This window comes from Rattus norvegicus, chromosome 8 (genome assembly GCF_036323735.1).
Source record: "Rattus norvegicus strain BN/NHsdMcwi chromosome 8, GRCr8, whole genome shotgun sequence".
Lineage (NCBI taxonomy): Eukaryota > Metazoa > Chordata > Mammalia > Rodentia > Muridae > Rattus > Rattus norvegicus.
This window is the reverse complement of record NC_086026.1, coordinates 113,830,371-113,850,745: the sequence shown is the minus strand read 5'-3', so window position 1 is coordinate 113,850,745 and position 20,375 is coordinate 113,830,371. Positions and strand designations below refer to the sequence as shown.

The following is a 20,375-nucleotide window of genomic DNA, read 5'->3' as shown; positions in this document are numbered from 1 at the left end:
GAACTGACATTTCAAAGAGCAGAGAAGGAACGTGAATGCTGAGCCTTTGCAGAGGGCGAGCGACTCTCTGACCGGAAGTGTGGGCGCACAGAGCAATGTCCCCCTGTAGCTCCACCTAGAGCAGGCTCGCAAGGAGGGAAAGAAGCTGGATTGCAGGTCACGCTCCCTTCAAAGACTCAACCAGGCAAACAGAGCAAGCGCAGGTTTACAGCTCTCCCAGCGCATTGGTTTCTTTCATCTCTGTGACCCAATAGCTGGGCAAAACTTCTTAAGGGAAGCGAAGTTTATTTTGTTCGGAGAATTCCGCCAATCGTGGTAGGGAAAGCGCAGCCTCACTGTGGGGCCGGGAAGGAGTGAATGGCTCTGCTCTCTGGCTTCTCCTTCTTCATTTCTTTTGAATTCCTATGACTAAGACACTTCCCTCGTTCAGAATGTGCCTTCCCCACTTAGTCAACCTCTCTGGAAACGTCCTGATTAATACATACACTCAGAGGTGTGCTATCCTTCTGGCCAGGTACTTCCCAATCCCTTCAAGCTGACAGGGAAGATGAATCAGTAATAATGAAGTCTCACACCAAGACGTCTTCCTTTATTTCTTTTTTTTTTTTCTTTTTTTCTTTTTTTTTTTCAGAGCTGGGGACCGAACCCAGGGCCTTGCGCTTCCTAGGTAAGCGCTCTACCACTGAGCTAAATCCCCAGCCCCCTTCCTTTATTTCTTAACCAGAGTCAGAGAGCTTCTCTTTGGCAGTGGGTGGTTTTTGTTTTGTTTTGCTTTTTGTTTTTTTGTTTGTTTGTTTTTGTTCTTTTGTTTGTTTGTTTTAAATTACAGGTTTTGTGTGGGTTTTTTTTAATGTTACATGTATATGTGAGGGTAAGATTTGTTCATGTGAATACGGGGCTTGTATAGTCCAGAAGAGAGAAAGTGCTGGATCCCCAGAACGTGGATCACAAGCAGTTGTGAGCTTCCTGATGTGGATGCTGGGAACTGAGTTGAGGTCTTTTCTAGGAGATTCGTACCCTCCTACGTTTGGAGCAATCCTTCCGGCCTCCTTCCGGTTCCGGTCCTGACAGCAGAATTTCAAAAGGACGTTCACAGATCGTCTTCGCTAACATCCCTTGGGGTGATTATTTACAACCCTCACTTTCATCCCACCAAGTTTTGAGAATCAGAGTCTCTGGGAGCAGAGGCAAGAGGGTAAATATTTTACCAGACTCCAGGTGATGAGGAACGAGGAAGGCCTGGGCGCCATCTACTCCCTCCGTTGTGCAAGCTGTAGCTTTGGATTGGTTCGTTTTTTGTGCGGAAGGCATCCCTCCATGTTCTACGGTTTCTGTTCTAAGGAAACAGCTAGAGATATCTGGATCTCCAGTGATGTGTACTAGTTCCTTTTCTCTTTTCAGTAACAAAAACGTCTGGCAAGGGCAATTTAAAGAAGAGGGTATTCTTGGCTCACAATAGGCTGGGTGTTTTGAGAGTACACCATCCTAGTGCGGAAGGCATGGTAACAAGAGCTTGAGGTAGCCCATCCCATTAAATCCAAGTCAGGAAGCAAAGAGACATGACTCCTCAGGGATTCAGTGGTGTAATTAGTTATCACACAGTATTTATAAGGGAAATGCATGCTCACGTCCGGATAACTTTCCACTTTTTATTCAGTCCGGGACCTGTCCTCGAAGTGGTACTGTCCACATTCACGATGGGTGTCCCCACCCCAATGAGACTAATCTAGAAAACCCTTCACAAACATGCCCACATGTTTGTTACCATGGTGATCTGAAATCCCAGCAAGCTGACAACCAAGATTAACCATCTAATTGAACAATGAAGCCATGGGTGAATCAAAATGTCAAAGACATGAGTTTATCTGTTCTTTATTATGGGATCTCAGTTGCTTTAATGATGGATGAACTCAATATGGAAGTTAAAATATATTGTAACCTGAGTGTGTGCTATAGGGTACATACTATAGTTGTGGTTTGAATGGAAACACCTCTAGTAGGGCTCATAGGGGTGGTATTATTTGAAAGGATTAGAATGTGTGTGGCCTTCTTGGAGTAGGTGTGGCCTTACAGGAGGAAGTATGTCTCTGAGGGTGGGCTTTGAGGTTTCAGAAGCTCAAGCCAGGCCCAATGGTTTACTCTCTCTCTTCCTGCGGTCAAATATAGAATTCTCAGCTTCTCTCCAGCACCATGTCTGTCTGCATGCCGTCATGATTCCCACCATGATGATAACGGACTAAACCTCTGAACCTGAAAGCTGACCCCAATTGAATGCTTTCCTTTATAAGAGTTGCCTTGGTCATGGTGTCTCTTCACAGCGTTAGAACACTGACTAAGACAAGCACGCATTGTTAACTAGGTAACAATTGGCGAAATGTTGCCTCTTCAGCAGGGAAAACACAGGAAAGTGGGGATTCTGTCCAGATAAGCTGCACTGCTCACTGCTCACTGCTCACTGCTCACAAAGATTAAGTGGTTGCCTAGCATGATGGGGAAAAACCAAGAGAACATGGGAACCAATGCCACAAAGAACCTGAGAATGTTGTCAATGTGACCTTTTAAAAAGCAAATTTGGAAGGCTAGAAAGATGGCTCAGCCATTAAGAACACTTGATACCCTTCCAGAGAGTCTGAGTTTGGTTCCTAGTACATAAGGCAGGTGGCTCACAACCATCTGTAGCTCTGGCTCCAGGGGATCTGGGACCCCCGACCTCTGCAGGTGCGTGCACAAGTAGGGGTTGTTGTTTATTTTAAATTGAGACCGGGCCTATAGATGAGTGGTAGAATGTTTGCCTAGTGTGCACGAAGGCCCAGGTACACCCAGTAATACCAAGGAAACTAAGAATAGTCTAGACAGTTTGCCAGACCTCAAAGAGAAAAACAAAGAACAAAGTGTCTGTGTTTGACTGAAGTGGCTCTAAAACGTTAAGAAGAGAGGAACGCACCCGCGTGCTGTCTACAAAGGCAGAGTAAGCTTGGCTCTAAAATGGGAAAAGAAGAACCCAGAAGAGAAACTGCAGCTGAGCAGTGTGTACGGATGACTTAAAAAATCCAAAATAAGATGAGAGACCCTGGACTTGAAGTAAGATAAAAAAGTAACACCACGAACGGAGAGTCACTGGAGGACTTTTTTAAATGAATTTTTTTTTAGATTCATTTATTATATATAAGTACACTGTACCTATCTTCAGACACACCAGAAGAGGGCATCAGATCTCATTACAGATGGTTGTGAGCCACCAGGTGGTTGCTGGGGTTTGAACTCAGGACCTCTGGAAGAGCAGTCAGTGCTCTTAACCACTGAGCCATCTCTCCAGCCCCACTGAAGAATTTTGAAGTTACGATTCAGCACATTAAAGATCAAAGGGCAGTTGATGACTTATGCAGGAAGGACTGTCCATTATGTCCCAGTGCCTCACCCTATTCTAGGGCCCCTCTCTGTCCTCTTTACTGCATCGGCAGGAAAGCTTGATGCCTATATCTTTTTCTACATCTCCGTCAACCTCCCTGTGTCCTGTTCTGTCTTTAGCTAAATTCCTCCAAAGAGCTCCAAGAGTTGCTGTCTCCCACCCTCCTCTCAAATGCTTCTGTCTTTATTTCTGCCTCATTCACGGTGGACATGACTGCCTCTGGTCAAATCCAGAGGCTACTTTTCCACAACAGCCTTTCTGCAAACACTCAGGACTTTTAAAACAACCGACCAACCGACTGCTTCCTTGAAATCTCTTCCCTTTTGTTCTACGCCATTGGGCTGCCCTCCTTAACTCATTCCAAAATTCCAGACCCCTCCTCCTCTTTTTGAACCTAATACTAGAGTTCCCTGCACCCCACTTCTGGTTTTTATAAAATTTGAAAACATCAATTTGCCCATTTGAAGTGCACAATTCTATTATTTTTAATAAATGTATGACATTGAGTTTCGGTCCCCGAAATCCAGTTTTTGAATATTCCCTTACCCTAATATCTCTCTTGCTCATTCATAGCTAAGAAGTTTGGTCCCCACACTAAGCCCCAGGCACCTGACAATCACTTTCCTCTCCATTTTCACCATTGCCACGCTCTGTATAGATGACGTCATGCTACACACTGTGTGGATGACATCATCCTGTCCTGTGGCTTTGTATACTAGCCCTATGTCCAGCATAATAGATGTATGTCCTTAAAGGCAATTACTTCTCTCCTGACTCCAGACTCATATCCCAGTAGCACCGTGGACACTAATAATGTTACCGTTCCTTTTCTCCCCAAAGCCTTATGAACCACAGAGTCTTCAGGACTGGAATCTTACCCCGTGCTCATTATCTGTGTGATTCAAACAAGAAGCCTAATCCCCCCAGGATTTCCTCCTCTGTAAAATGATGGTTAAAAACAGAGATACTTGTACTGAGCCTGGTGCTCGTAACTCCTGCTCCCTGGCTGAGTTCCTGCTCTCTGCCCCATCTAGCTTCAACAGACATCAGTGCCATACAACGCTGAGGAAAGATCACAATTCAGAACCCCAAGGCACATGATTATAAATGTAAAAACCCCAAGGGTAGACATCCCAGAAAGAGCCTCGGCAGCACCTGCCTTGCAGGATTCCTGTAGCTATTAAATAAGTCGACATCTTGCCTAGAGAGCCTCTAACTGAGCAAAACACACAGTAAGCCAGTGGTTCTCAGAACGTGAGGCACATCAGAATCGGGGGAATGTTTACAAATCTGGGCGCCCAGCTCACACCAATTAACTCAAAACCTCTAAGAATTGGTTAAACATAGAGATAGGTTTTAAAAATTCTAACACATAATTTCAATGTGAGGCTAAGGTTGAGAACCAGGGTAGTAAGATTGGTTCCAGGGTATAAGCAATAAGATCGACTTGTGTCTCCAGGATCTGACATATGTGTTAGATTGCTGAATTGTTACATGGTTTCTTTTCCTTGATAAAAATCTAAATTTTATCTGGCCATGACTCAAGCGTGGAATCCCAACACTTGAGATGCTAAAGCAAGGGTCAGTTCAAGAACAGTATGGGATACAGAGTTAAAAAGCCTTGTCTTAGGGGCTGGAGAGATGGCTCAGTGGTTAAGAGCCCCGACTGCTCCACCAGAGGTCCTGAGTTCAATTCCCAGCAACCACATGGTGGCTCACAACCATCTGTAATTGGATCTGATGCCTTCTTCTGGTATATCTGAAGACAGTGACCATGTATACATATATATAAAATAAATAAATCATATATATATGTATATATATATTTGTGTGTGTGTATGTATATATATATATGGGAACAAAGAGAGAGATGAAGGAAGGAAAGGAGGAATAAGGGAGAAAATGAGGAGAGAGAAGAAAGATAGGAAAGATAGGAAAAGGAAGGAAGGAGGAAGACAAGAGTGGGAGGGAGGGGTGGAGGGACAGAAGGAGGAACAGAAAGACAGGAGGAGAATAAGAGAGTTTCATTTTGTTATGACGCCAGATAAAACCACAGGAACCTCCTCATCTCCTAAGGTTCAGTCGTGGTGAGTGACCAATCCACTAGTGGCTACTACCGACTCTCCAGTCTATCACGATTGGTTCAGGTGTGACCCTGGGATATGGTTTGGGTCAATGAAGTATGAGAGGAACGCAGTGCGGCACTCGGGGAAAAGTGTTCTCACTGAGTAAAGCAGCAAAACAGAAGGAAACACCCCACTGCCCTTCGGGCACAGCAGCTCTGCCGTGGAGTAAGAACTGCTTGGCTCTGACCTCAGATCTCGAGCTGAAGTTCTGTAGCACTGGGTAAATCTTCCGTTCCAATAGTAGGTCACAGAGCCTTTGTGATTTCCTAAAAGAATGAGTGCCTGACAGGAAGCCCTTAAAATCCATGAAGGTTCCAAGAATATATGAAAGTGGGGACTAAGCCAGAAAAAAAAAAAAACAAGACTGGAAGGTCGTGGTGTTCAGGTCCTCGTCCCCTAGACCATCGGAGAAGGAAGAGGGACTGAAGATTGGGTTGATCACTGAAATCAACCATACCCATGTAATGAAGGCTTCAAAAAACAATGAAGAAGGTCATAATTTGGAGAATCATTGAGCTGCAGTTAGTGGTTAATGCACCCAGAGGTTGGCTGGCTGGCTGCAAGGTCTTTCTTAACATCTTTTGTAATACATGGGTCAACAAGAACCATTTCCCCAAATTCCCTAAGCCATGCTAGCAAAATTAATCTGGCTGAAGGAAAGGGCCGTGGGAAGCCCTGCAATAGCAGGCTGGTCAAAAGGACAGATTGCAATCTGGAACTCCTGATCAGCATCTGGTACAGGGCAGTCTGGTGGAACTGGGCTCTTAAGCTGGTGGGGGCGCTGACACCGGGTCTAGATAGACAGAGAGTAGGAAAGGCCAACAGCCGTTCCCTGCTGCTAAGCCGCAGCAAACAAGGAACAGTCATGACCGCCATGGTTGGCAAAGATGCCATCGTTCCTAGTGGGCACCAGTTGGCCTTTCTATAGGCAGTATCAGGCCCTGTAGTTTGGGGACTCAGTCTCCAAGACTTCCCCCCCACTTCCACTGTTGGCTACAAGCCCTGCAGTTGGGATATAAACTGGAATCTCCATACTCCTATCCTCGGTTCCCATCCTGTGGCTCCAGGGGAAGACAGAGCTCAGGGGAGCTTGTTGACATTTACTGGTTTATCATTTATTGGTTTACCATTTCGAAGGACCAGAAAAAGAGCTTCGTAGAACAAAGCAAGCAGACGCTTTTGTCCCTGCACGCTGGGGTGCTGTGGCAAGGCTTCCGTGCTCTTGAAGTGGAGTTGAACCTAGAATAGTGGCAGCCATCTTGAGACCATGAACAAAACTGTTCTAAGGAGAAAGAAAAATGCCTAGGTTTTTGATGGCATGCTAGAGTCTCTAAATTAACCCTAGAATATCCTAGTCCTGGTTTATTTGCTATGTGAAAATTGAGAGGGTTCATCAAAACCCATGGTCCCGATACATCCTCTCTCTCCCTCTCCCTCTCCCTCCCCCTCTCTCTCTCCCTCCCCCTCTCCCTCCCCCTCTCTCCCTCTCCCTCTCTCTCTCAGCTCCTCCTTCCAAGCATGTTTTTCAACTCTTCCCACTTTTTATCTCCTTTAGGTCCACTTCAGTCCAAGCTACAGCCATCTGTCCCCCAGGCCACTGTTAGAACCTCCTGGCCATTTGTGATCTGGTTTCTTTGGCTCATTTCTTATATTTTCTCCGTAAGTATCAACAATGACACTTTAAGACATGGAACATCCTTGATTAGAATTCTCCATTCAGCTACCTGCTGCATGCAGAATGAGTGCAAACTCCTCGCTGTGGCAAGCAAGACCCTGTGTAGTTTGACCCCTTCCACTCTGAGTCTCATTTCCTCCTACTCTTCCCCAAGCTCACAAGTGCCCAGCCACACAGGCCTGCTCACCTGCCCTCAGATGCTACACCTCCACTCAGATATTTACACTTGTCGGTTCTCCCCATCCCCGCATGTTGGGCTCCAGCTGTCCCCGGGGTTTTTATTCATTCAGACCTCAAAGGCCGACTCAGAGAAACCCTCTCTGCCCACTCAACTAAAGTAATCCAACTTCCTGGCATCCTGCACCTTGTGACTTGTCAGGTCACCTGGTGTCATTGTCCTCAGGATAATTCCGACACACTTATTCTCTGTCTCTCCTGACAGAGAGGTGAGGTTCCCGGAAGGGTTTGTTTGCCCTAGTATTCCAAACACGAGAGCCCTCAGCGAATATTCAAGTGAACCTTAGTGGGGCAGGGGCTGCAGGGGAGTCAGGGGAACCAGGAGAACGTGCAGCACGAGCAGAGAGCCAAGGCAGAGAAATGAAGACTCTTCCTGGAAGTTTTTAACTGGAGAAGAAGCCCTTTCTTCTTCCGTCAAGATTGGACAAGTCCTGGTTGTTTCCCTTGGGATCACGGAGAGCTGGAGAAAGGAGACTGCGGAAGAAAGACGGTGACGTGGACTCTGGTGACGATGCTCTTCACTGACCTTTGCTTTGAGCAGTTAGATGAAGTAAAGGAGTCTCTCGCTTACTGTATCAGTTGCTTTTCTTCTTTTTTTAATTTTTAAAAGTGTGTTTTACTTAGCATGCATGAGCATTTTTCTTGCCTTCGTATGTATGTGTACCACATTCACGCATGCCATCCCATGTTCCAACACCGGCTGTTTCATAAGGGAAGATTTGTCCTGGAGCTAATTAACCTGTGCTGAGTCCCCATTCTTCTATCCAAGCCAAGAGGATGGGGAATGGACAGAGATGTATAATGAAGATGGCTGAAGAAGCTTCTGACGTAACAGACGGGTTCTGGAAAGCCTATCTAAATCCTGACGCCCATGGGTATCCAATAACCAAATGAGAACTAGCAGGTAGTAAAAGCTGATATTTTAGGGGTAGAAATATCGTTCGGTTGGTAGAGCCCTTGCGTAGCGTAATGAAGTCCTGGGTTCAATCCTCAGCATAGCGTAAACTGGGTGTGGAGGCTCACCCCTATGATCGTAACATTTGGGGGGGTCAAAAGCAGGAAGATCAGATGTTCAAAGTCACTCTTGGCTACAGAGTGAGTTCAAAGCCAGCCCGTGCTACGAGGGACTCTATGGCAACTCTTTAAATTGCTAGACATCTGAAGTTTTCTGATTTTGTTGAGGTTTGTAAGGTTATAGGTTGAAGTCATGAGAGGATATTTGCCACATGGTTCCAAGCATCAGATCCTTGGAGAGAAACTGCTGCAAAATGTAAGGGGCTTTGCTTTTCCACCCGGTAGTGAATGAGTGACGTTTGTTCCTGCATGGCGACTTCCATGACGACTTCAGAGCTGCAGAACGCCATCCATGTTTCCAGAACTCCTACATGATGTCACCATGAGCTCTGCTCCCTCAGGTTACTAAAACCTCTTCTCACACATTTTTTAATTAAAATATAATTACATTATACTTTCTCCTTTCCCTCTCCTCCCTTCCTCTCCTCCCAACTTCCCATACCAACTCTTTTCATGTCCCTCCACTCTCAGGTTGATAGCCTCTTTTTATTTATATATATATATATATATATATATATATATATATATATATATATATATACATACACACACACATATATATATACACACACACATATATATAGACACACACACACACACACACACACACACACACACACACACACACAAATCTCTAAATCCAACCTGCTGGGTCCATTTTCCTTCTTGGTGTGTATGTAGAAGACTGCTTTGCATTGGAGAGCCAACTAGCAGCCCATCCTTGGGAAAGGCTAATCCTCCTCTCAGATGTTTGAACTACAGTTGCCTGTAGTTCTTTGTCTACGTTGGGACGCAGTGAGAGTTTCCTCTTCCCTCTCAGCTTGTCTATTGATGTTGTCATGTGTACCATCGACAGCCATTTCTACGAGAGACTTTTCAAATTGGGTCTTGGTCTTTCCAGTCCTCTTTACCAATGCTCCCTGAACCGTAAGTGCAGGAGCTGCGATGTAGCTCTTATCAGTTGAGTCTGGGCTCCCCGTGATCCACTGATCTCTGCACTCTATCCAGTTGTAATTTCCTGTGAGGGGCTCCATCTGCTGTGAAGAGAGGCTTCTTTGACTGGGGTGGGGGGCAGGGAGGGTCAGGTAGCTACACTTATCTATGGGTATAATGATAAGGTCTAGAATGTACTTGGACCCTCTTATTATGAACAGGAAAATGTACAAGGACAGCTGTCTGTAGGCCAAGTCCACGGGGGTGGCTTGAAGTCTGCTTTGCTCAGCCTCAGAGATCAAAGCAGGCGGTTCCTTTCCACTCAGGAGCCTCAGAGCAATTATCGAACCTCTGCTTCATCTCACCCAAGCCTGCTTTCCCTTGCTGAGGAGAAGTTAGATCCTTTCATCTCAAAGGGGAACAGAAGCAGTTATGGCCAGTCTCCCAAACATTAGAGTCACAGCTGGAAATCAGAGGAAGGTCCTCCGTGAGCCATTCCCTTTGGGCACCACATTCGATGGATGTCAAAAAAAAAAAAAAAAAAAAAACAAAAAACAAACAGAAAAAACCCTCACTATCAACATGACTGCTTTAACAAAATATTTTTTTTTAATTAATGGGTCCTCTTTCTTGCGGTGGTCAGCCATGTCAAGCTGAAGCTAAATATCTCCTCCCAGTCTCCGGTTATCAGAGGCTCACTGAAGTGAATGATGAACACAAATGTCACACTTTCTTGGAGGAACGCGTGACCGCAGCAGTAGCTGCCGATGCTCTGGGTGAAGAGCGGAAAGATTATGTGGTCAGAATCAGTGGTGGGAATGACAAAGGAGGCTTCCCCATGAAACGCGGCATCGTGATGAATGGCAGAGTGCACTTACTGTTAAGTAAGGGGCACTCTGTTACGGGCCAGGAGACGGGAGGAAGAGCCAGTCTCTTTGTGGATGCCTTGTGAATGCCAATCTGAGTGTTCTCAAGTGGGTTATTGTAAAAGCAGTCAGGTAGTCCCAGACTGGTAGACGCTAATGGGCCTCAACGGTTTGAGGCCCCAAAAGCATTAGCCAAGCCCAAAAGCTCTTCAGTCTTCTAAAGAGGATGATGTCCACCCGCGTGCTGTCAAGAACCCCTTTAAACCAAGAAGGAAAGAAGTCCAGAGACGAAGCGCCCATGAGTCAGCGTCTTGTTCCTCCACGTATCCTGCAACCCAAACGCCTACATATTGCTCTGAAGAAACACCTGAAGGAAACAAGAAGGCTGCAGAATACACCAAACTTATGGGCAAGAGAATGAAGGAAGCCAAAGAAAAACACCAGGGACAGATTCGCAAGAGTGTAGGCTGTCCTCCCTGAGGGCTTCTGCTTCTAAGCCTGAGTGCAGTCAAAAACAAGTTTTTAAGAGGGACAAATAAATGATCAGACTCTGAATATATCATCATCATCATCACCACCACCACCACCATCATCATCATCATCATAAGGGTGGGCATTTTATGGTGGGTGGGATGGCCCAGTGGGCAAAGACTCCTGCCACCAAGCCTGAAAACCCGAGGAGTTCAACCCTTGTCACCCCCTGGTGGAGGGAGAGGGCCTACAAGTTGTCCTCTGAACAAACTTTTTAAAGTTAGTTTTAAACAATCCAGGAGAAGCAGGCATCCATTTTAAGTGAAGACAGGATACACAGCGCTGACATTTTTCATTCTGTGTCTGGCACCACGAAGCCCTGGCCGGTTACGCACCTGAACTTCCTGTTTCAGAATTCCTGTGTTAGCAAGCTTTCCAGGTGATTCGTGCTTATGACCGTGCTTAAGAATTACTGAAAAGATGGCCACTGATGATGCTCTCCTGCCTTCCGGGCTGGTGCACCCAGAGAACCACACCACCACACGTTGCGGGGCCAGTGAACAAGGAAGCAACAGAGTCTCACTTAACAACGACATGGCCTGGCAGGTGACCCCAGGCCTGGATGACACTGAATTGCAGCCTCGTGAGAGGCCTCAAGCAAAGCCCTTCTTAAGCTTTCCCAGGGCTCTTGGCCCAGGGGATATGTCAGATGATAATTACAGGTCATTTGAAGCCACTAAGTTGGTTTATTTGCTTCAAAGCAGCAGACAACCTTAAGACCCTAGGTTGTCACGTACCAGTGTGGATCCTTGTTTTTCCAACTCACTCAGTCGTGATTCCCATCAGTGCTAAATCTCCACAAAGTATGGTTATTTATCAACGCACACTCCTATTTTCCTCTTTGTATGAAACAGTAGAATGTTGGCGGCACATTCAATTAGGTCCCCAAGTCCTCCTTCACTGGTTGTGTCCTGGGTCCCTTTCCTAACCACTTTATTGGCATATAATATACCTACCGTACAATCTATCCATTTGAAATGAACCTTTCAGTACTTTTAGGAAATTCGGAGCTATACACGCACCAGAGAATTGTCACAAGGTCCAAGAGACCACATGGCCTGTGGCTCTTATCCCAATATCTGACACCTCCCTCTCTTCCCCAGGCAGAAGATTAAGAAACTACTTGCTATTCCTAAGACTTCCCCATTTGAGACATTTAAGGTAAGTAGATCCTGCAGTGTGAGGTCCTTGGCGGCTGCCTTCTCAGAGAGTTCTAAGTTCCATCCACGCTGTAACAGGTATTGATGCTTTAATTCTCCACATGGCCAAAAACCACCAAATTCAAAAAAGATCTGTTATAAAACAAGTTTCCACTGGCAAGCCCCCTTTAAACTTAACGAATATAATAACTAGTTTCTTGGTAGTTTCTTTTCTCTGACTGTGCTTGCCTATGTAACAAGCTCCCTGAGGTATATATCCCTTACTTTGATGATGCTGTATGTGGGGACACTTGAGAACACTAAGTGATAAAAATGTACGTGATGTCATGGAGAGAAGAAAAGGCACATGCCTACGATCACTCACACACACACTCACACCTGCAGTCACACTCAAACACCCATACACCCTCTCACACACGTTCACATGCACTCGGACACACAGCTAGATTGAAGGCAGAACACCTATGTTAATTAAACCCATCTTACATTAAATGCTGCCTGGGAGCAGCTCATGCCAGACCAAGGTGCAGATGTAGGAACTTGCCTTTATAATTACAGTTTGCTAATCAATACTCTCATCGGCTAGAAGTCTATAAGGTGCTGGGAATCCAATAATATCATTGTGAAGACTACCAGCACCCGGACAGGTTAGGCAGCATTCCTATCTGGTGATCGACTCTAACCCACCCCCCTCCCACACACACCCATGCTATTTGCCCATCAGCAGAACATTCAAATTCAAGGCGCTTACCGCCCTTCATCCACCTAGGTCCATCACAGTCTTTCCTACACACTTTTATTCATTGCCACAGATTTATGTCTCATCACCCAAATGCCCGCCCCCATATTCTAGGTTGATTCTTCCCAGACCTTTTTTATATTTGTTTGTGTGCTTGTTCATTTGATTTTTGCGTATGCCACAGCTTGTTGTGTGAAAGCCAGAGTACAACTTCTTCCAGTCGCGTAGGCTGTGGGAACCGAACTCAAGTCATCAGGCTTGGCAACAAGCACCTTTACTCACTGGGCTATCTTCTCAGCCCATCCTCTTCTCAGCTCCTCTTCTTTAGAAACCTGGCTAGTTCAGAGGTAAAAACAACCTTGACTTCCTTCCGGATTCAGGACAACTCAAAGGTCATTAAAATACCCAGCAGGGCTGCTTAACATCCATTAACACGGCATTGCAGTCCAGCTCTCCCTCTGCCCGGACCTGATTGTTTTTCTTCCCCCTCTTCTTGTTGATCCTGAGAAGCACTTGCTAAAGAGCAGGCTGTATGCAGATTTGTATCTGAGCGGAGGCTTTCCAAAAGCCCCAACTTGTTCCAGTGATGGGACTTGCCAGAGCCACATTAACCAGAGGTTGGCATACAACATATGAAGAAATAAACAGTAGTATAGGACACAATGAGTCAGACTGTATTACGCTCTAATCATGGGAAACCACTGCTTGCTTTGACTTATAGAAAAGCATCTAATTTTTTTTTTTTACAAGCCTCACTTATAAGGCAAAAACACAGCTCTCAACTCAAAAAGGATAAGAGATTCTGGAGTGAAACATGAGTGGCCCTAGCCTGGGAATAGTTTTAGATCGCCCCAAATTCCAGGTTCCAACACGGTACCAGTTTCATGAAGTTTTATAGAAACAAAGTGAAGGAAGCCATGAATCAAGACATTTTTCAGACACCCTAGTGGGAAGATGAGGTAGGCGTCAGAGTGGAGCTGGGAAGCTTCCACTTCAGGCGTCAGATGCTAGCTGATGACAGTCTTAGCTCGTACTTTAGTGGAGGTGAGGGTTCATTTATACCTTTCAAAGGACTTACCTGACAGTCAAAGAATGTTACCTTACATCCAGAGGTCGGAAATAAATAATTGCTAACAGGGCTAACGTTAGTCCAAGATAATCCCGCTTTGACTCTGCAGCATTTCCATCGTGCACACATCAGCTCTAATCAGTCAATCATCCTTTGAAGCCACAGCTTCTATCTGGAAATCTGTCACTCATATTACTATACCCCATTAGCCCTGGTTCTTTCCAACATCTCCACAGAAGGGTCTAAGCTGTATTTGTTTGTTTGTTTCTTACTTGATGTTCTTTCAGACTCAAGTTCATGGTACTTAGGATTTTTAAGACCACATGGGACTGGAGAGATGGCTCAGTGGTTAAGAGGTCCTGAGTTCAATTCCCAGCAACCACATGGTGGCTCACAACCGTCTGTAAATGGGATCCAATGCCCTCTTCTCGTGTGCATGAAGACAGCTACAGTGTACTTGTAAAAATAAAATAAATAAATCTTTTTTTAAAAAAAGACTATACATGTACAACAATCTTTTCAAATTTTAGAAAATTATCCAATTGTATATTTCTGTACATGTATAGACTTGTGCATGAAGGAGAAGGCGCCCTTGAAGGCCAGTCATGTGGGATCCCCTGAAGATGGGAATTGAACATTTTGTTAGACCCATGTACCACTGATCCATTTATCTCTCTAGCCCAACGATTATTTTACTTGTTTTTAAATTTGTTCATTTATTAGTTGTGTATGTGTCTGTCTGTCTGTCTTTGTCACGTATGTGGGAGTACCTGTGGAGACCAGATGAGGGCATCAGATCCTCTGGAGCTGGAGTTACAAATGATTGGATACTGGGAATGGACCCGAGGTTCTCTGAAAGAACTGTAAACGCTGAGCCAGGACTCCAGCCCTCTACAGGTATAATTTAGCTGTTCTCTCCTTATAGCTTGGTGATCAAAGACTAAGATTCATAAAGACTATGATAGAAGTGAAATATAAGCCATCAGAAAATAGAAGTCAACAGAAATCGCATTTGAGATGTTTTGGTTGAAGCAGCCTTTTCTCTGGTTCTGACTTTAATAAAGCCTTGTTCTTGATGGTAGGAATAAGTTCAGAGTCACACACACACACACACACACACACACACACACACACAAAACCGCCACTCCAATTAAAGTGTCTGGAACCATTTAACAGTGTACTTGTGATGAGAGGGTCTGCCACTCCCAAAAGCACGAGAGCAAGCACATGGGACCTGACATTCCTTTGGTTTTTATTCGAACACATATGATGACTGTCTTTTCCCCATTGGTTGGAGTCCTACCTCACAGTCTTCCTTGATTGCTTCATCTTAAAAGGATCTGGAGGGGAGGGGTAACTGATGACATGGCTCAGCAGTTAAAAGCACTGACTGCTCTTCCCGAGGTCACAAGTTCAATTCCCAGCAACCACATGTTGGCTCACAACCATCTATAGGGGGATCTGATTCCCTCTTCAGGCAGGCAGATGTATATGCAGCAGAGCCCTCATATGCAGCAGAGGACTCATGCATTAAATAAACAAAAATTTTTAAAAACGAATCTGTGGGAACAGAATGAAGGAAAGCAGAAGGGAAGCTAAATTTGGGGGTGCAGCAGGGCCTTTGTGTTAACAAAAGTCTTAACTGTTAGGGGTGGAGGGATTAAAACATCTGCATAAAGGTTTTACAAGTTGAGGAAGATAAACACATTTTTATTCCTTGCAGTAAATGGAAGTTTTGTAGTTTTTGACCCCCAAAAAAGGCTAATATTTCACATTTCTTAAAACGTTATTGTTTGGGGAGGGCTAGAAAACCCCAAAGGAGATATCAGAGAAACTAAGGATTAGAAATGTTTACCCAGTTTATGAAACAGATAGTTCATTGAACCACAGCCTCTATCAGGAAGGGCAAAGGTCATAACTACAGGAGTTCCAGGCATGGCCCAGGTAGGGAACAAAGAAGGAGTCAGAAAGAGAACTGAGGCTGAAATCTGAGAATTTAGGATGCTCCACAGAATTGGGGATCCAGAACTAGTCAAGGGTTCCGAGCTAACGAAGCCTGTGTGAACTGTGGAGATTGCTTTCTGATACTACCTGAATACTGCAGGGATTGATACAATGTGGCAAGTCTGCGCTGGTCTGGATGTTCCAGTGATGAGTTACCTGACAGGAAGCAATCCGAGAGACAAATGCCCGGTAAGGGCTTAAGAGCTAAGGAGTTAACAGTCCGTCGTTTGGCTGGACTATACAACTAAGACTCTTTCCATCTTGACAGAACAGGAAGCCGAGAGTGAGCCGAAAGCAGTGTCCAGTTTTAAAACCTCGAGGCTTGTCCCTAGTGACCTACTTCTTGCAGAGAGGTCTCACTTCCCCAGGATTTCACAATGTTGGAAAACAGCGACGTGACACAAGCTGGGTAGCACGTGTCTAGATTCGCGAGGTTATAGAAGACATTGCAAACCACAACGCAGGGCAGTCTCTGTCTCCACCCGCTTTGCCATGCACCCGTCTCAGCCTCGCACTCGGTGAGGATCAAAATGGAACTATTTGGTAGAGAGTACAACCAGCAAAGAGAAGACCAAACGCCCCTCTAAATGCATAATCCTACCACACATACATAGATTCTTATTTCCCCAAACCGGAAGAACCACAGCTCTCCCACACACCACCTTCCTACGACCACAGGGCGATGCAACCAGCCGTCCAGGTAAGCTTGATGAAATGCTGAGGATGCTGTGGGCAAACCATTGTTCTCCTTTCGTCCTTGGCGCGGAAACGTCACAGCAGGTCGCTCCGCCCACATCACCTGCTGATCCTCCCTGTGCCTCTCCGACTGATGTTGCTTCCGGAAGTGATGAGACTGCCAGGGAGAGGGAAAAAAAGACAGAAAGCCAAGTTTCTTCAACGCATTCCATCTTCTTCCATAGAGTCCCAACGAGGTCATGGCTAGAGAGTCCAAGGTGTGTCTCCCCCAGAATGAAAGGTTCGTCACCGACGTTCCTGACTATCAACACGGCAAAGCAGTGTGGACTTCTTTGGATTTGCTTGCCTGCTCGCTTGTTTTCTGGTTTTGTTTTCTTTTTAATGTTTGTTATTAGCATGTTAGTTACACATCATAATGGGTCTCGCCGGGCCTTTTTCATACATGGACATAATGTATTTCTGTCGAATTCACTTCCAAACCTATCCAACCCTCCTTCAGTTTGCCCTAATCCTGATTGTCAGACTGATTGTCTGTCCCTTTGGTGCTATTTGGTTTTGGTTTGTGACCCAAGGAGTTCGTTCAGTCTGCGCTGTTGACGGAAGCTGGGAGTGGGGGTGGGGGACTCTGTGAACCTTTATTATTGCTTTCTAAAGGACCCAGTTTTGCAATGCTGCAAAGGATCCCAATGCTCCCAGATGCCTTAAGGCATGAAGAGAAACCTTCCGTGGGCTCTCGACCTCACTTTCCTGCCACTTTAAACCACTTTGGTTGGCTACCTGAGAGACTAAGGCCAGACACCACGTTTGGCAGGAGAATGAGCCTCATCGTGTTAACACATGCCCATAACTGAGGCTTCCTCAGACACTGAGCTGAATCCTAAACCTTCCAGAGGCAGGGAGGATTTCTTCCCAAAGGCCGAGGCCAAGCAGCAGCATCCAGCCTTGGAAGAGATAAAGACCAGCCAACGCAGAAGAGAGGGCAGGGCAGGAGCAGAGGCCTTGAGCTGTGCCTGCGCTGGGCCTCGGGGTCCTAATTGAAGTGGAGGAGGCTGATCTGAAACTCACACACGACCTGGCATTATTTGCATGCCAAGCCCTGCCCCACCCTTCTTGCAATTCTACTAGGGAAGAATGTGGCTCCGCCTTCCTGCCAATCTCTTGATTAAATAGGCACTTCCCTCCAGAAGGTTTCTGAAGTGCAGCACCTCCTACAGCTGCCACAAGCAGCTCTCTTCCCCCACCATGAGAGCTGTCCCTCTGCACCTCGTCGGGACAGCAAGCCTCACCCTTGGCTTCTTGCTCCTGCTATCTCTCCGCCTGGACCCAGGCCAAGCCAAGGAGTTGAAGTTTGTGACATTGGTAAGTACACTTTTTTTTTCTCCTCATTGTTTTTCCTGTTCACCAGAGAGTCAGAAAAACCAAATGTCACCTTGCATGTTTCCTTTCTGCTATCTGCCGAAGAGCAGGCACTGTTCAGACTCAGAAAGTGAAGACTCGCACAAGTTTGTCTTAGTGAAGATAGCAGTCTCCTTTGCTGTCGATGGTACTGTTTCTTTATAGCTGCCCTCTGGTCCAATGCCTTTAAACTGATAATGTCACTTCAGGAGAACTCTCAACGCAACGTAGGGTGCGCTGTTCAGACGCCAGGAGCTAGCCTGGCCTCTTTCCATTCAGCGATCATTAGTTTGCAAACAAAGAGCAGTCACTCTCCAAAGTTAAGTCTCTCGTGTTTATCATGACTCTGAAGTGTATGAGTTGTATGTCTGGTATCACAAAAGAGAACACAGAATTTCATAGTGACTGTTAGATAAAAGATTTAGTTGATCATTAAAACCATGCTTTTCCCTACATATGGTTAACTGTGACAAGCCTTGACTGTGTGTTGCCTGTTGTCAAGGAAAACATATATATACAGTTGGGTGTTAACATATGGGAAGGGGCTGGAGAGATGGCTCAGCGGTTAAGAGCACTCACTGCTCTTCCAGAGGTCCTGAGTTCAAATCCCAGCAACCACAGGGTGGCTCACAACCATCTGTAATGGGATCCGATGCCCTCTTCTGGTGTGTCTGAAGTCAGAGACAGTGTACTCATATACATAAAATAAATAATAATTTTTTAAAAAAATCATATGGAAAGAGCATTTTCAAAGTTAAAAGGATTCACCTCCTCTCCTCTGCAAAAGAATCAGAAACTATTTTCATTATTTAAAGAAAGGATGCTCCCTAGTTCGCACTTAAACATGATGTTCCTTTCCTGCCAACGTGAGATACTCAGGAGATTCTTTTCTTTCTACAGAAAATCTTTAATTTTACATAAATTAGGATTCTTAACCCAGTATATCTTTCCTGGCCATGAGTCAGGAAAGGAGTAGGAGAAAGCCGAAGCCATCAAGTCCTCTTCCTGGCAAACCTCTTGCCAGCTGTGTGGCTTCAGTGTTGATAAAGCAACATTACACCCTGTACCTTCTGCAGGAACACCCAAGCGACTTATTCTTTCCCTTCCACGCATGGCGTCCTCGCCAGCGAGCTCTCATTGGGAGGGATAGGGACTGTGGCCTTGTGCTCTGTCCTGCTGATCCTGTCATGCCGTGCTCAGAAACTGCTAGTCTAATGGCAGCCTTCTCTGAGACACTAGAGTGCCCCTCTGAGTTACAGCCACAGCCCAGATAACTTGCCTTGGCTATCGAAGGTTGTGGGTTTCCTTCCCCCTCCTTTCTGCCTCTCCACTCTCAGTTAAAATACGGTCAGCGACTAGCAGTTTAATTCTTACCTCAGTAAAAACCAGGCTACAAAGGTAGCTAGCTGTCTTACAACTCAAAAGTTGACCAATACTGCATAAAGCAAACATTAACTATGTTTTCTACTGTGGCTTCTTCCTATGAATGCTCAATGATGGGCAATTTAATGCAACTTCCTTGGCCTCTGACAAAACAACTTCTCTCTGATGATATCAGCCAGAAGCTCTCGCTTTCTTATTTTGATTGATTATAGTGACTATTGTATATAAATAGTTACCTTGAACATTCAGAGAAATCCTCAGATTATTAAGAGAACAAATAAAAAAAATGCCTAGTCTGGAGTGGGGGTGCATGCCTTTAATCCCAAGCCAGCCTGATCTACATTGTGAGTTCCAGGTAATACATACCCAAAAATCTAGTGACCCCATCACTCAGGAGGTAGATGCAGAAGGATCAGAATTTCTTCATAGCCAGTGCCAGACCAGCCAACCCGGCCTACATGAGATGCCGTCTCAAAAAAATAGAAACAAAAACAGACAAAAACCCACCAAACTTATTCCTACTTTCAAGATGGAGACACAAGTAAAAGTGGTTAGGCAAGTTGATGACGTTTGCAGAGGTAGAAAAGGTCTTGAACCTGCGCTACTCCGACCGTGTTTTTGTTGAGTGCGTATACCCCAGAACCTGGAGCTAGTCTGAGGTGATTGCGCAGTTTGTCAAACTACCCTGACTCAGATGCTGTAAATCATTTCCTTGTTTTCCTCCATAGTCCAAGAAAAATAAATCTCTAATTCTGAAAAGCTATTTTTGGCTGTAAGGAAGGGAGACTGCCCCTGGTTCTTAGTCTTGCCTGTGAACAGTCAATCGCCCATGGTTATTTTAATGGTTATTTTATTTTGGTTGATTGGTTGTTTTCTGTAGTGCTGGGGGTGGGGTGAACCTAAGGTCTCTTGCATCGATCCTAAGCTCATACATGCAAGGCAAGCAACCAGAAAGCATATGTCCTCAGCCCAGCACTACATCAGACACACACATACCGAGGAGCATACGTAGAAGTCAGAGGACAACTTCTAGGAGTTGATCTCTCTTTCCCACACCGAGTTCCAGGATGGAAGTCAA

The 20,375-nt window shown here is 45.4% G+C and overlaps 1 protein-coding gene and 1 pseudogene across 2 annotated transcripts in view; both read left to right on the top strand.

Annotated features, from left to right (window-relative positions):
- Window positions 1-8,254: 8,254 nt before the first annotated feature.
- Rps6-ps7 (ribosomal protein S6, pseudogene 7) lies at window positions 8,255-11,172 on the top strand (annotated as a pseudogene).
- Window positions 11,173-17,712: 6,540 nt separating this feature from the next.
- Window positions 17,713-20,375, top strand: part of Acp3 (acid phosphatase 3) — a 48,662-nt gene continuing 45,999 nt past the window's right edge. For both annotated transcript variants that reach the window (NM_001134901.2, NM_020072.3), the window contains 1 exon segment: window positions 17,713-17,878. In NM_001134901.2, coding sequence (NP_001128373.1) covers window positions 17,762-17,878 — 117 coding nt within the window. In that variant the 5' untranslated portion in view covers window positions 17,713-17,761.